This window comes from Pezoporus wallicus, unplaced genomic scaffold (genome assembly GCF_028554395.1).
Source record: "Pezoporus wallicus isolate ANWC-B61680 ecotype Strahan unplaced genomic scaffold, APGP_CSIRO_Pwel_v1 contig_6700, whole genome shotgun sequence".
Lineage (NCBI taxonomy): Eukaryota > Metazoa > Chordata > Aves > Psittaciformes > Psittacidae > Pezoporus > Pezoporus wallicus.
This window is the reverse complement of record NW_026635383.1, coordinates 41,723-57,784: the sequence shown is the minus strand read 5'-3', so window position 1 is coordinate 57,784 and position 16,062 is coordinate 41,723. Positions and strand designations below refer to the sequence as shown.

The 16,062-nt window shown below is 43.5% G+C and overlaps 1 protein-coding gene across 1 annotated transcript in view; it reads right to left on the bottom strand.

Annotated features, from left to right (window-relative positions):
• LOC130605880 (zinc finger protein 423-like) overlaps positions 1-5,593 on the bottom strand; it is a 53,258-nt gene extending 47,665 nt beyond the window's left edge. The window contains exon 1 of the mRNA XM_057421693.1: positions 5,501-5,593. Coding sequence (XP_057277676.1) covers positions 5,501-5,540 — 40 coding nt within the window. The 5' untranslated portion in view covers positions 5,541-5,593. The remainder of the gene's footprint in view (positions 1-5,500) is intronic.
• Between the last annotated feature and the right edge of the window lie 10,469 nt (positions 5,594-16,062).

Below are 16,062 nucleotides of genomic sequence, written 5' to 3'. Positions count from 1 at the left end.
CATGGGAACATAATAGCCATCCTTTTTCAGAGGCATTTAAGGAGAATACTGATGAAGTGATGAAGGGCTGATGTAGGCGTTTTTCTAAGACAGTTCAATTATTGTGGGTAATTAATAATCTTTTGTTTAAGAGAATATTACAATACATGAAGAAATTTATTATCTTTTAGAGATTGCAGGCTAACGCATAAGACCAAGAGATTGTTTCTTTTTTAAAGAAACAAACGTGATTTGCATTTTTCAAATGTTGTAATGAACTAAAACTGATTTCACAAATTGCAATTGGGAGTGAAGATATAAATTAACTAGTTCAGTAAAAATAACCAAGTAAACAATTCAGAGTGCATTTATCAAAATAGAAGTAAATGTTAATTCTACAGTAGGTGAAAGTATCATCACTCACAGAGCCAGGAGGTGAGGAAGATTTATTAAAACATTTCCTATAAGAACTGATTATTGGGTGCCACCCCAAGCACTTGGCTTAGTTTATTTAACTGCTGATTAAACTTACCCAGATTTAACCTAAAAGTTAATTTGGCACCAAACAGTAAATAAAACCAAACCAAAGCACCATCTATAAGACCATTATGTATTTAAACAAGCTTAATGCATCTACAAAACATCATTTTTATATCAAATTCAGAGGATGGCATGAACATCTGCTTTCACTTCAAGACATTAATTTTCAATTATTGAAGAAAACCAAAATAAATCCTGACAAATTCCTTTATTAGTTTATAATAGTAATTTAGAAATCTTACAATTAACGTCCTAACAAGAGTTCTCTGATTCTTTTTTGGCATGTGTCACCTGAAGCAATTTAGCAGTGAATGATGGGCTTTAACTTGCACTGACTGCACACAAATTTTTGATGAATAAAAACAGTTGGTGTTCGTCGAGAGCCACTACTGTTACATGGCAGTTGTTTTTCATTGATGGCTTTAGACGTAGCATTGCTAAAAACATGAGATTTCTATTTTCTCCCTGTTCATATTTAAGACTTTTGCATTACCTTTCCCACTCTTTTCAATTTTGGGCCACATTTCTTCATTATATTTGCCAAGACCAATGGGAACAGGCCACAATTAAAAGGTGTTTGCACACGGGCCAGGGTTTCAATCAGTAAAACCACTTAAATACCACCCAGATCCCATCCAGGAAGGCATACCAGAGGGAGGGAAAGGCAGGAAAAATGGGATTTATGGAGTTCAGGGGAGAACGTTGCTAGGCTTGTAGCAAAATACACAGGCAAAAATTAAATACCGCAGGCTAATCCCTGAAGGCAGCACTCGGAATACTGCACAGATTCAAACATTCTCAGGACACCAGCCCCACAATGAAACACCAACATCTCCAATTATTCCTAATCCCCCAAAACCTACACTTGATAAAGAATAATCAAGACCGTAATCTTATTTGATATGAGTTTTATCAATTTTAGCTGTTGCTTTCACTGTATCAATAAGATTCCACTGAAACTTGAATGAACTGTAAAATTAACAGATAATTGCACAAGTCTCTTGTATTTGGCAATTATGATTATACTTGTCAAAATTTAATTTGTAGAATGCACTGTTCCAGTACCTGCAGGTTCTTCTCTATCAACTGGGAAAAAAGGAAAACTATATCTTTAAGACAAGTATGAAAAACATTATTACTTCCACAGTCAACTCTCTAACTGAGCTCTGACATTGTATAACTGACTTCGGAAGCAGAACAACAGCTATATAAAAAAGAAAATGTCAGTGTTTTCACAGTGCTAATCTATAGCACTAGGAGGGCCTCCTGCTGTCAGCCAGAGCTGACAATACAATAGCTTTCAAAGGGATATTGCCATCACGATTTTATTCTTGACATCAATAAAGACAAAGAGAATGCTTTTCACAAGACATTCAAAAATCAAACTTTTGTATGAGCAGATAGGTAAAACAGCATTCCCTTAAAGAAAATAATTCATAGCAATCAACTAATTGGAACTCAGCAAATGGTTGAAGTATTTTTATTTACTTTGCAGATAACAAAGTAGTGACCAACCCCCCTTTTCTCTTCTTGACTAACACAAATGAGGCAGGTAGGGTGTGAATCAAAAGTTTCTATCAGCATTTTTTGCCAATGAAAAGCAGAAAAATAACAGCAATTCTGCAACTTCAAGTAGGATAACAAATCTAGGCTTAATTACTCATTCTTTTGCAAAACAGTTTGATTACCAACTAGCACATTTAAGCACAAAATACAGTTGCAAGCTGACAGCAACTGGTAGAACTGCCAAATTCAGCAGCCAAAGCACATCTGATGCTTAAAACCTTGTGCCAACACCAGCCCAGTCCCCACAAACTGCAGTGGAGTAATTCCTCGATTGCAATTACATGGAGCTGGAAACCTGAGTTACTGTTACCAGCATCTCAGCACTTCATTTTCCAAAACAGCTTCCAAAGGCCCCAAGTTGTAGCATGAGAATCTCCAGTTTAATCAACAGGAATGATGAACACCCACCTTCCCCAGCCCCTATGACTGGCTGGGTGCTCCTGGGAGCTGGCAGCACACAGCAAACTTTTAAGGACGTTGGTGTTGACATCACTTCCCATCACTTGTACTGGGGGACAGACAGCATGTTTTAATGTCCACAACTGTGTTCTGGGGTTCAGGACCATGTTTTTTTAATGCACAAAGTACAACTCTTCCTTACAGGCAACTGGAAAAGCCCTCTGCAGATGAGGTTACTGGCAGCAGGGCAAAAGCAAAGTCTGTGCTGAGGAAAATTACATCCACAGGCTTTGTCTGTGATATGGAGTAAAGCTTCAGAACAGGCCAGCGTTTTACTCCATCACCACTACCACCACACTGTCACTGAAGCATGTATTTTGTAAGCCAACAAAGACTCAACCCCTCCTACTTTCACTCCATCCTCATTGATCTGAAACAACCTTCCTCTAAGCCAAGTAGAAATTTGTCCCCAACCACCAGCCATGAGGTTAAATATCTTCAAGTGTGCACAAACTAATGGTCAAAATAAATCAGCATATTGTATTGAAAGTCATAAATGCCATATTAGGGGAAAGTCCACGGCTACTGCTGGAGTTACAGCTGCAGGAATTACTGCAAGTTTCTGCCAGGCTGAACCTGAGACCTGATAATACAGCACAGGGGCCACATGTCCTGCAGCCTTGCTGGCATCCAGTTCTGGTTCATTTTAAGTAACAGTATCTAAGAGTTGTCAACATCTGGTACTTCCGCCAAAGTCAGTCACTTCTCTAAAGTCAGCATTGCTCCCAGTTAATGCAGGCAACATGCCTTTTGCATGCAGAATAGCCCCTTCCATCACAGGCACACATTGATTCTATGAATGAAAAAGGATGCTCAAATCTCTGTAGTGGTTAATAAATAGCAAAGTTGCTGTGCAAAGTGAAATACACAGAAGAGAGAAAAAGAGTAAATTATTTTAAGTCCCAAATGCTACACATATATCCATATAATTTATGCTTGTTTTCTTAGTTGAATTGGGAAACCTGTGACCTCAGAGTGCCTTTATTTATTACATATCAATTATTTCCATGGAAACATACTGTGGCAATCTACTGGGTTGCCAGCTCCCTAGACCACAAAATGAATATGACAGACTTTCTAAAGGTAGGTGATATGGATGAATATAAAAAAAAAGGCAGAAATTATTTATCCTGCATACATAATGACTTGCCTCCTATTATCCAAAATTTCACACAGATTCAGCTCATTCCTTAGACTCCCTGTTTGGTCAGCTTGTGCTAAGACCTGTAATTTACAGACAGTTTATGCTGAAGCTGAAAACGCATTTTTTTGTGCCTAAAGTCTACAGAAATATTTAGAATCTTTAACAACTGGGCTTCCCCCAGCTCATTGTTACAAAGACCTAGATATTTCTTCATTACAGAGATAATGTTTCTTAGGTATGACTTGCCAGTAAGTTACCTGCTTTGATTCTTAAAAATGCTCCTGTAAATAGTGATCAGTTCTGTATTAGAATTAGGATAAAAAATTCATTATAAAGTATCAATCATTTGCAAGAGATATTACTGCCTGAAAAGGTAGAAAACAACTGACTGATAAACAGTAAATATTTAATGTTATTATGGCAGGAGATGTCAGTGTTTACTAACTGGGTTTCTAGAGCAAACACAGTTTTCACTAGCATAGAACTATTTCCTGAATGTTTCTTTAGCACAGAAAAATATTTTAAACTCCAGAGGCCTGGCCACTAAACATGATCCCCTCACTCAAGGGAAGTCATGACTCAAGGCCTGCACTGCTGCTCTCAAACTGCAATCCTTTTTGTTTCAAACAATGTATTTCAGAGCATCCCCTAGAAATAGCTCTAGCTCTACCCTTTCTTCTGCCCACAGACTGTAACATTCATCTACCAATTACTGAAGTAGCACCTTTAGCAGAGATTGTCCGGGACTGGGGAGGGTCACACCGCTACGCGGCAAACCCACCCCACAGCACAATGTTGAATTGTACCATCAGTCTGGGGGAAAAAATGTTTAAGGGTTTGGTACTGAGACAAGGGGAAGCACAAAATTATAAAATGAAATATATAAACCTTTAGAATCATTTTTAAGTAATGTTAAGTTTGATGGCTTTGTAACAGTAACAATGGAAAACTACTGAGGTGCATGTTACATAGGAAAAAAAAATAAGAGTGCAGCTAGAGAACATACTGAGAATGCTTGTACAAGATAAATCGTTATAGCTGACGTGGCTGAGAGCAAAAAGCTTCCGAAATCACGCCTTCCCTCTCGCACCCTTTCACTTAGAAGTCAAAAAGCTGGCAAGGAGGGTGGTACGGCAAGGGGCTGGTACCAGCCCTCCCTTTAAGTTTCAGCAGCAGCTGTTTTCTTATTGAGGTAAGCAGGAGGTTTTAAATATCCTTTAGCTGTGGATGGTGAAGAAAATGTGAAGTTTCATGTCTAACCTTTATTCATGCAGCTCTTCCTAAATTTGTCTGTTGTTTCTTCAAGCCCAAGCAAGTTTTCAAACCCGATTTATCAAATCGGTTTTAATTCTCCCCTTCTTTCACCACCTTTACGCACATTAGACAGCAGGAAGAAACAGACGGCGCTCTTATTCCCAATCATAAAGATACATTAATTCCGAGCTAACCAGCTAAAACACGAGTGGGCTCCATTCCCCCTTCCCCAGCCCACTGATGCGCCGCCGCCCCTGAACATCACTGCCAAACTTTTCTCCCTCCCCGCTTCAACGATGCTACCAGCTTCCTTCAACAATTATCTCGACACGTGTCACCAGCGAGTACCGGCAAGTGCCGCGGTACTCATACCCCTCCCCGGACCGGGCGACAAATACGCTCCCCACACAGGACATCCGCCTATTCCAGGGAGGAACTCCGCTACCAGTGGGCCGTACTGGGGGGAATTTGCAATCCCCGCCAAGTCGGGACTCGGCCCTGATTGGCCACGTCGAGACGGCGGATGCGGCGGCGGCTGCCCGGCGGAAGATGCCTTACCTTTCACCGAGCGGGGTTTGGCTTGCTTCCTCCTGGGCATGTCCGGGTGCCGGGGCTCGTCCTTCTCTTTGTCTTCCTCTCGTCCCTGCCTTCCCTTCCTCTCTCTCTTCCTCCCCCTCCAAACTTTGCGAGGCGAAGCGGCAGCAGTGGGATCGATTATTTGATTTTTAATTTTCTCACTTCTTTTGCCTTTTGCAATGCGGCAAGTTCAACTCCTCTTTTCACCCCCTCGAGCACCTTCCACGGGGGCGGGGGGGGGGAATAAAAATCATATTTGCAATTTTTTTTTTCCCTTTGTTGCTTTGGGTTTTTTCCCTTCCTTCTCCCCCCTCAGATGTGCAAACTTTACAGACGCAAAGCGAGTTCAGCCCTCGCCCCCACCCGCCTCTTTGTTCTCTTTAAAGTTTGCAGGCGCCCTGAGGCTCTCAATCTGGCTCGCACTTTCGGAATAATAAAAAAAAAAAAAAAAAAAAAAAAAAAAAAAAAAAACCCAAAAAAAAAAAAAAAAAAAAAAAAAAAAAAAAAAAAAAACAAAACACATAAAAAACAAACACCAAACCGCGGAGCCTTGCATGGGCTCCCTGCTGCTGGGGTGAGGGAGGGCGCCCAGGGAGAACTCGGTGTCTCGACGAGCCCCGGCGCTCGGTGCCCACGACGAGCCCCGGCGCTCCGGGGGTGCGACTTTGTTGGTGCGATTTTCCTAAATCCTCCCCCGGTCGCACTCGGCACCTCCCTCGCTCGCTCGCCCGCCCGCCCGCCCCCTCCCTCCCCGCCCTGTCCCTTCCTCGCCCCACCACTACTCGGGGAGGGCGGTGAGTCCCTCTTTAGGCTGGCCGCGGGAGGTGGCCGGGCCGGGCGCGGTGCGGACGTGGAGCTGGGCTGGCGGGTGGGTGGGCTCCAGCGGCCGGCCGCGCTCGCCGCATGCACATCGCGGAACAAGGCAAGTGCTTCTTTGCATCGATGCCGGGGCCGCTAGCTGCATCCATGGGTTATTCACTGGAAGGTGGCACCGCTCTTGCCTTAATTGCTGCTACTGCTGCCCTGTTTTTTTTATTTTCTTTACCTCTCGCCAGCCTCCCTCTCTTTTCTTTGTCCTGGCTCCTTTTCCTCCTCCTGATCTTGCTGCTGGGGCTGCAGTGCAGACACACATAATAAAGCCAGGCTTGGCTGGAAATGTAGCTGAGTCCCAGCAGGAGGATGTGAGGAGTGATGTCCCGACGGGGGAGCGCTCTGATCCCTTAGGGAGCCCGGCGCAGCCTGCGCCAATCAAACGGAGAGCAAACAGCACCGAGCCATGGACAGTCCGGGAAATACAGCGGCCGCCCGCAAAACGCGGACCGCAGAGCTGCGGACCGGATTCGCTGCCGCTGCGCGGAGTGGCGCGAAATCGCGCGTAGCTGCCCATACTCCCCCCGGCCGACGCTGACTCATTGGCCGGTCCGCAGTGCGCAGACACCGCGCAGGCAGGTGGAGCCGCCTGCACTGGGGACAGCTCACAGCCCGGTGCGGACCGCGGGTGGCTCAGCGGTCGCGGGAGAAGTTGTGGGTTTTTTTTACACACACACCCGCCGCTCGGCTGCTTCTAGAGAGCTAGAGGGAAGATTTATTTCCTTTGCCTTTCCCAACGTGTTAAATTTAGCAGGAGCTGGAGTCACCTGCACCTCTCTGCTGGGAAGGTTTCTTCTAGAAAAAAATCCTAACTGTAACGGAGCACTTGGTGCAAGTTATGAATGAAACTACTCAAGACAAATGCTCAATGAGTTCCTTCTCCCACTTAGGCAAGGCTTGTTCGCTTCCCACACTCTTCAGTGCTATGTAGGAACAGGCACCTGTGGTACTTTGCGTTCCGTGCACCCTGGCCAGTGCATGGGGAACTGCATTTCTAGGCACTCTCTGCCCTGCACAAGTGGGCCTATGCCACCAGGAGAGCACGGAGGATTGTACATCCAGACATCAGAAGAGAAGGTGTCTTCGGTGGAAGAAATACAGGGTGGGGATTTCCAAGATCCTGTGAAACAGCCCTGGCAGAAGCACCCAGAGCTACGTGCCTGGTCCAGGCCCTGGGCAGTGGGAAGGGTGCAGCACCCTGCCCAGCCACCCATGCTACCATCAGGCACAGGGATGTGGGATTCAGAATGTGTCAGGCTGTGTGAGGTCTCTGCTTTCCTGCTAACAGTCTTCACTTGAAAGCATCTTCTTCTTACCCCCCCCCCCCCCAAGAAAACCAACCAACTCAGTAGTTTGTAGTTTGTCATTTGATCAAGCAAATTCAGCATAGAACTATACTATAAAGATTTTTCTTAACGTGACATCACATTAGAAAGGATGTTTAATCATGATTTTCTGGTTTCTTAAGGTTTGACAGAAACTATTGGGTTTATTAATGTCATAATAAAGGCTTACTGTTCTCTCCTACTGTATGACTCCAGATTGCCACCACAGACTGGACATACAATAAAAAATGTTTCTTATAACAGCACTACAATCAAGATATACTTCCTCTACATCACTGCACTAAGTATCAAATCAGGGGTTCAGAAAGGCTAACCCAGGACAAGGATGGATCATTAAAGAGCACGTGGCCCTAATTCTGATCCCAATAACAGAGATTTGCTGCTGCAAAAGCCAGTGTGATACCAGTTTCTATAAAGAAATAAGCAGAGTTGGAAAAAATAAAAAAAGTTGTAGTACTGATACACTGGGAAACACAACCAGAATCATGGTAGATTTGGCCAGTGTGACCCTAGATTCATATCTGTTCAGCATCAAAGCTGGATCTGGAACTGAATTACTTGTGTATCCTCATATTATTGGAGAGGCTTAATCCCCAGGCTATCAAATTGTTTCTGTTCTCTTACTGGCCCAATGAATATTTAATTATTCTTACAAAGCAGAATAGTTTCAGCAGGACAGATTCTCATCCCAGAATGTGCTGGCGGTTGGGCCCTCTCAGAGGAGTTCAGAGACCCAAATTCAAATCCCTGTGCAGTCGGGCAAAGAGGGGATTTCAACCTTAGCTTTACGCATTCCACTTGGCAAGTAATTCACAAACCCTGTTGTCACCCCCAGCCCCTTTCCCATCCGACCCTCTGCCCACACTTCTTCTATACTATTTTAAATACAATTTTAAAGGCCACAATTAAAATGATCCATTTCTACAACTTTTCCTTTTTTTTTTTAATTCATTAGTAAATCTATAAATTAATTTTTTTTTTACTATCTTTTATTCCCAGAGGGCCAGTGAGAAGGTTTGTTCCTAGGCCCCTACATGGTTCAGAGCAGCTGCTGAGGAGCCCTAGTCTGAACATCCCAAACCCCTCTCATGAAAATGGTTGAAGTTCACTCTTAGAGCTGTCATCAAAGAAGCAGCACCCTTGAAACCACTGCTTTCCATGCTGGTATCTGCTGAAAAATACTCAGGTTATAGCTAGAAAGAAAGCAGGAAGGTGGGCTTGACAATAAAAATAATGAAGTATACATAAATCTGTCTTTAAATGTAACACACACACATATATAATTATTAATTCATCCCTCTCTATTATCTTCAAACCCAGCAATACACAGATTTCCTCCAGGCCCCGCTATGTAAGTATGTCTCTGTTCCACAGTTTTTCAATGTGTGCATAAATGCTCTGCTACTCTGTTGTCACAACACATAGTTTGTGTCTCTCCTCCAGATAGATGTACAGGGAGTTTATGTGGTTTCCCCCAGCCCCTGGTCCCACAGCCACTCTTTATCAAAGAAAGCCCTGCAACTCCACTGAGCCCCCCTGAGAAAGGCAGAGTTCATTCATCCAGGTGCTCTTCCCAACATCAAACTTAAACTCACATTGTCATTAAAATAGACACATGCTGAGAGCTCTAATAGCAAGGGAAGACTTCACAGGCTTTATTAAAATATTTAAGGCAAATGACACCAGCCTGTGTGCTAATTTAATAAAAATACATTTCATAATTTAATTTAACTATGGTAATTTAAGAATGCAATAAAAATGCATTTTGAATCTATTATCAGTCTTGTTTCCTCACAGATGCCTTTTCTTTTCATTATGGGGAATTTTAAGAAAAGCATAAAGCTGAGAGTGCCAGAGTGCAGAGCAGGTCCCTCCGGGAGAGAATCAAGAGCCCTCCTGCAGCTCTGGACAACATCCACGTCTCGTCAGGTCGATGGGGTGATTTGTATGCTGGATTCTCTGCTTGGAACCCCTTTTGGGAGTGTCACTGTCCTATATTATGCATGACAGCTCCTAGCCTATACACAGTGCAGCTGCTGGTGAGAGGGAACCAGCAGTGAGATGCAGTGAAGACTCCCGCACTCAGCATGGATTGTCTGAAGATGGGATTTGCTGGCAGAGGCAACTGACAGCTTCACAGTGCTATAAAAACTTTGTCTCAGCCATGGTCTAATTCAATTATTTTATTACAATTGATTAATAGCGAGAGGCAATAAGCAAGCAGTGCTGGGTGCACAGGGGAGTCTCCGCTCCACCAAAGATGCACACCGGGATCTTTGGAGTATAGTCTCTTATACTTCTCGGTCTTGGGTTTTAGCCAATCCGTCGTCTTCTTTATCAGGATGTCGACGTGGCCCCTTTCCATTGTTCTTTTCTTGTTGAAGACATTGCTGAACTTCTTGGTAATGTATTAACAGGAAAACGCTTACAAGCTTAGCTGCAGACTTAGCATTTTGTTCTATACCTCATATGGCTATTTGCCTAGTACCCAAGTTTCACAACATCCTGTAGCAGGATGTATCTCTTGGTTATCTAACCCCCTAAAGGCATTCAAGCAGTTAAACAAAGCTCTCTTTGAGCAGTAAAGCAGTTGAGTAAGAGGGATTATTCCTTTGTCTCCTCTTCCCTTTCATCACTGTATTTCTTTCTTTACTGTGAGAGTGACAGAGCACTGGAACAGGTTCCCCAGGGGGGTTGTGGAGTCTCCTACATTGGAGATATTCAAGGCCCGCCTGGACAAGTTCCTGTGTGATGTACTCTAGGTTACCCTGCTCTTGCAGGGGGGTGGGACTAGGTGATCTTTTGAGGTCCCTTCCAACCCTTGGGATTCTGTGATTCTGTGACAGGAACATCTGTCATAATAATGATCATTCCTATATTCTCCACACATGGTACAATGGTCACAAGGGGTTCCAATTCCACACAAAGTGCAATGGTTAAAAGGATTTCTAAGTTGCTGACACGAATCATCCCTGTATACTCCACAACAGCATCCCCATCCAAGCCCCATGAGCCTGACACAGAGGCACCAGTACCTGATCTGGGGGGACATGGTGGGCCCTGCCCCTCTGTTTTAGAATGTGGCTCAAATAAATTGACGAGAGCCAGACCAATGAATCAAATTGGTTTATTGAGCAAGCGCCTGCAAACAAAACAGTGCTGGGTGGCTGGGGAGTCTCTGCTCCGCCAACGGCACGCACCCCACTTCCCCAAAGTCACTGGTTTTATACTCTTCTTCATCCGATATACGTGTCACCTCCTGGTGTCCTCTGCGTCTGTGTGACCTGTAGATAAGGGGTCTCATTCTGCCTCCCGGTGGGTGTGGGGAGAAAGGCTCCTTATCTCCTTCGGGGTTTCATTCTGTCTCCCGGTGGGTGTGGGGAGGAAGGTTCCTTATCACCTTCCCCATACATCGTTTACTTTAACGGATGCCCGCGGTCTATAAGCAAAGTGTTAAAGCATCGTAATTTTCCAGTAACTCTTAAGCAAGCAAATAACTCTAAGCAAGTAACTCCTAAGCAAACAAGATTTGATTAACAAACAGGAATTTACTCATTACAATCCCCCCTTTTTCTGTTTACCATTTTGTTCATCAAACCTTTGAGTGCCCCGTGGCTTAAAATTAAGGCATCTTCTACTGCAGATTCCTTATCTAGTGGCTCGTATTGAGCCCTAATGAGCATCAAGTGGGCAGCCTCTAGCCTGCTTTTCACAATTGCAATCACTTTGTTAAACACACAGGGGCCAAAAATTAGTCCCAGAATTACCAATATTAAGGGCCCTGCAATGGTAGACAGTAATGTAGTCAACCATGGGGAGTAATTAAACCATGGGGAGTAATTAAACCATGACTCATACCAACTTTGTTGGGCTTCTCGCTCCCTTTTCCTTTTTTCTAGTCCTTCTCCTAACTTGGTCATGGTATCTCTTACAATTCCAGTATGATCAGCATACACACAACATTCTTCCTTAAGTGCGGTGTAAAGCCCTCCTTGTTGTAGGAACATTAGGTCTAATCCTCTTCGATTTTGTAACACTACTTCAGATAAGGACCGTACAGATTTTTCTAGGGCACTTATGGATTGTTCGATTCTGACTAAGTCCTCATCTACAGCCATTCTTAAGGTGTGAAATTCTTTACTTTGTTTTACTAATGAGGCTATTCCTGTACCTACTCCTGTACCTCCCAAGATCATCAAAGCGGCTATCATTAATGCAGTTCTCGTTTAAACAGGTGATGGTCTTGGGCAGTCTGGTGGTCATACATAAAATTTTCAGGATGGTAAAGAATTCTTGGTATTATCATTACTTGGATACAAAAATCTGAGGAATCATTAAACAATTCTAGCAACAGGCAAGGTGTTACACCTATGTTTGAGCAAACCCACTTGGCGTTTTTGGCTGGTAATAACCACTTAGATGTTTTTTTCTGTTTAGCAGCAATTGTATTAACTTCACATAGATGTTCCTGATGTTTTGGAATTTTTCCTACACATCTGCCCTTTCCAGTGACCTGAGCCAATGTTATCCCTTGATTTTCCTTTCTCCATGCACATTCTGCTGGGTTAGAACCATTTACACGCCTAGCCTTTGTAGTAACTCCCATAGCTTCATAAAAAGGAGGCTTTATCCCATAACACAGCCAGCAATGTTTGGTTAGGTTGGGATTGGTGGCATTTAACAACTGGTAACTAGCTTTCATTAATTTCCAAAGAAAGTTGTCTCCATTACTGTTCTTAGGATTTTGAGTGTCATTCAATATGAGAATCATTGAGTTGTTGGAAATTATTGTGTCATTTTTAACCCCCACTTTGTCTGTTTTAGGAATTTCCTCTGATGGTTTTTCTGCTAGTACGTTGTTAGGTCCTACATGTTTAGGATCTTGTGGGATTGGTTCCTTCTTTATTAAAATGAGGCCCCCGCTATCGGCTCCTGGTTCCTTATATCATACCCCCCAAGTTTTCCCTGTTATCCACCCTTGGTCAAAAGGGTTTGTTACATTAATCATAAGATGCTGACAATTCCCCAGTTTGATTCTCTCACGGGGAGCCAATACTACTCCTCCATTCCAATTTTTTTCCGGAGGGGTGCATCCATAAGGCCCCCTTTGTACCCTTAAAAACTTGTCCGGATTTCCAGGGACCCAATCTGAAGCAATTGTTTCGCATCCCCAGTAGGCACAATAATATTCCCCGGGGTGATTACAATATCCTCTTCCTGGATTCGAACTTGGGCAGAAGTAAAATCCCACACGATCTAAACACGGGCTTCTAGGTACTAGTTGGCAGAGGCTAGCAGTAAAAATGGGCCCTCCTGATGTGATTACACACTGCTCGTTGATCTTCCCATCTATACAAGGTCCACTTGAAAGGTTGATGGACATTTCCTTCTACTGGGATTAATGTCCATCCCCCTATTCAATAGATGATCCAGAAAACTGGTGGGTTACCTCCTCTCATAAATCCAGATTTCCAATTCTTCCCTTGAAATTTGGTAGGGGTCTTACTACCCATCTGGCCCATCGCCTCTTTCCACCCTAAACTTTTGGTGACTATGGCTCCTCTATATCCCCACCTTAGTACGTCTCTGCCTCCATCGCCTACTCCGTTGCCTGGAGCAGCGAGGTCATTTTTCTTCTCGGCAGCAGTCGCAATCTTCAGGGGCTCGGCCATAGTTGAATCCTAATATCCTTGAGGGCAGAGTGTTAGGGCTCTCGGGTATATGTTCCCCTTGTTCCAATTGCCTCCCCTTTTGGATATAGGTAGCCGCTCTTAAAGGCACTTATGAGCCCACCAATTTTCTGATTCTCAATAATCAATTTCTAATCGAATTTTGCAAATTTCAATTGTTTGATCCCAACCACCTCTGGTGTGTATTCCCTGATTAGATCGGAAGATTTGAACCTTTCCACAGACACAGGGTATTATGGAAGGTCTTTTCAATAAGCAATCTTTCCACAGGTGGTTGCTCCCAATCCAAATTTACTATCCTTCCTGCAGAAGTTCTATATATTACTTCTAACAGGACACGTTTGTCAAATTTAGGTATATAATGTCTTATGGGGTTCCTCACAACGTCTCTGGACCTTTCCGCAGCCGCGTTTTAATTATATTTTATGTCCCTTTCTTTAAGGTGATCTTAAGGTCCCCAGGTTGGCTGGTCACTTCCCACTGTATATCTTGAATCGGTCCCTTGACGCGTGTCGCATGGGTCCATCCACATTTGGCTGTACGAATCACTGTTTCTGTGGTGAGTAAAACAGGAAATGGTCCCTCCCATCGAGGAGATAAAGATGCCTCTTTCCATGTTTTAATTAATACTTTATCCCCTGGTTTAATGGAATGTGTAAACATATTTAGAGGTGGTCTCTGGGCTATCATACCCGGTTTGCGCAATTCTTCCCTTCTCTGCATTAAATGTACGATGTAAGGTTTAAGATGTTCATCCTCTACCTTCGGGTATTCAGCTGGGAGTTCCATATCATATGGCATTCCATACAACATTTCAAAGGGTGATATCCCTACATCAGTTCTTGGCTGAGTTCTCACATTCAATAATGCTAGAGGTAAACTCTTTACCCAGGAAGTTTTAGTTTCTAACATAATTTTTCTTAACTGTTTCTTAATTTCCCCATTCATTCTTTCCACTCGTCCAGAGCTTTGCGGATGCCATGGGGTATGGTACTCCCACTTTGTCCCCATAGGAGCTAACGCTTCCCTAACTGTTTTGGAAATGAAATGAGGACCCCTATCGGAGTCAATGACTTCTATAATCCCATACCTTGGGACTATATTCTGTGGTAACATTTTCACTACACTTTTGGCTGTGGCTCTAGCAGTAGGGAATGCTTCTACATAGTGTGTCAAATGGTCTACTATTACTAATAAATACCTATATCTCCCTACCCTAGGCAGTTCAGTAAAATCTACCTGTATTCTAGCGAAAGGACAGGTCGCCAATTCCTACCCTCCAGGTATTTGCCTTTGGAGGTGTTGTTTATTCACACGTTGGCAATTCAAGCAACCTCCTATCACCTGTTTTGCAACGTTATGAACTCCAATACACATATATTTTAGGGCAAACTCATCTATTCGGGCTTGGGCTCCCCAGTGTGTGGCCCTGTGGAATTCTTTCATAACTTTCCAAGCCAAAGTATTCGGTAGTATTATTCGGCCATCCGGTAATTTCCATTCTCCCTGACTTTCTTTTACTCCCATCTGTTTAAGTTTTTCTCATTCTTGTGTGGTGAACACTACTGCTTGAGGTTCCCTATTCTTGGGCTGCTGATCTTGTAGACCTTTTCTCTGATGACTTATAGATACTGTTAAGAGCGCTGCCCGCTTTGCTTCCATGTCTGCTAAATTGTTTCCTCTTACTGTGGGAGATAATCCCTTCTGATGTCCTCTTACATATACTACAGCTATTTTCCTTGGTTCCCTTAAAGCCTGGAGAGTTTGAGTAATGAGTGCTTCATGTATAAGCCCTTTTCCTTGTGAATTTATTAACCCTCTTTCTTCCCATATTTTCCCAAAAGTATGCACTACTCCAAAAGCATATTTTGAATCCGTACATAAGGTTCCAACTTTTCCTCTTAATAACTGTAAAGCCCTTAATACTGCATATAATTCACATGCCTGAGCAGACCAACTGGGGCTTAGGGGTCCCGACTCTATTACCTTGAATTTCTTCCCATCAACTATTGCATACCCTGATTTTCGTTTCCCTTCGACTACCTGGGAAGATCCATCTACAAACAGCTTCTCTCCCTCCCCTAGCTCCTCTTCTTCTAAGTCTGGTCTAATCTTTGTCTGTTCCTCAATGTTGCGCAGGCAATCATGAGTCAAACTTTCACTTGGCTCTCCATATAAGAATTGTGCTGGATTTTGTAAGTTTGTTACTTCAAGTTCTAATTTAGGAGAGGAGATTAAAATGCCTTCATACTTCATAAGTCGTGTGTCTGTTATCCATTTACACAGTATCACAGTATCACAGTATGTTAGAGATTGGAAGGGACCTCGAAAGATCATCTAGTCCAATCCCCCTGCCGGAGCAGGAACACCTAGATAATGTTACACAGGAATGTGTCCAGGCGGGTTTTGAATGTCTCCAGGGAAGGAGACTCCACAACCTCCCTGGGCAGCCTGTTCCAGTGTTCCGTCACCCTCACAGAGAAGAAGTTTCTTCTCAAGTTTAAGTGGAACCTCTTGTGTTCCAGTTTGTACCCATTACCCCTTGTCCTATCATTCTTTGCCACTGAGTAGAGCCTGGCTCCATCCTCGTGACACTCCCCCTTTATATATTTATAGACACTTATAAGGTCACCCCTCA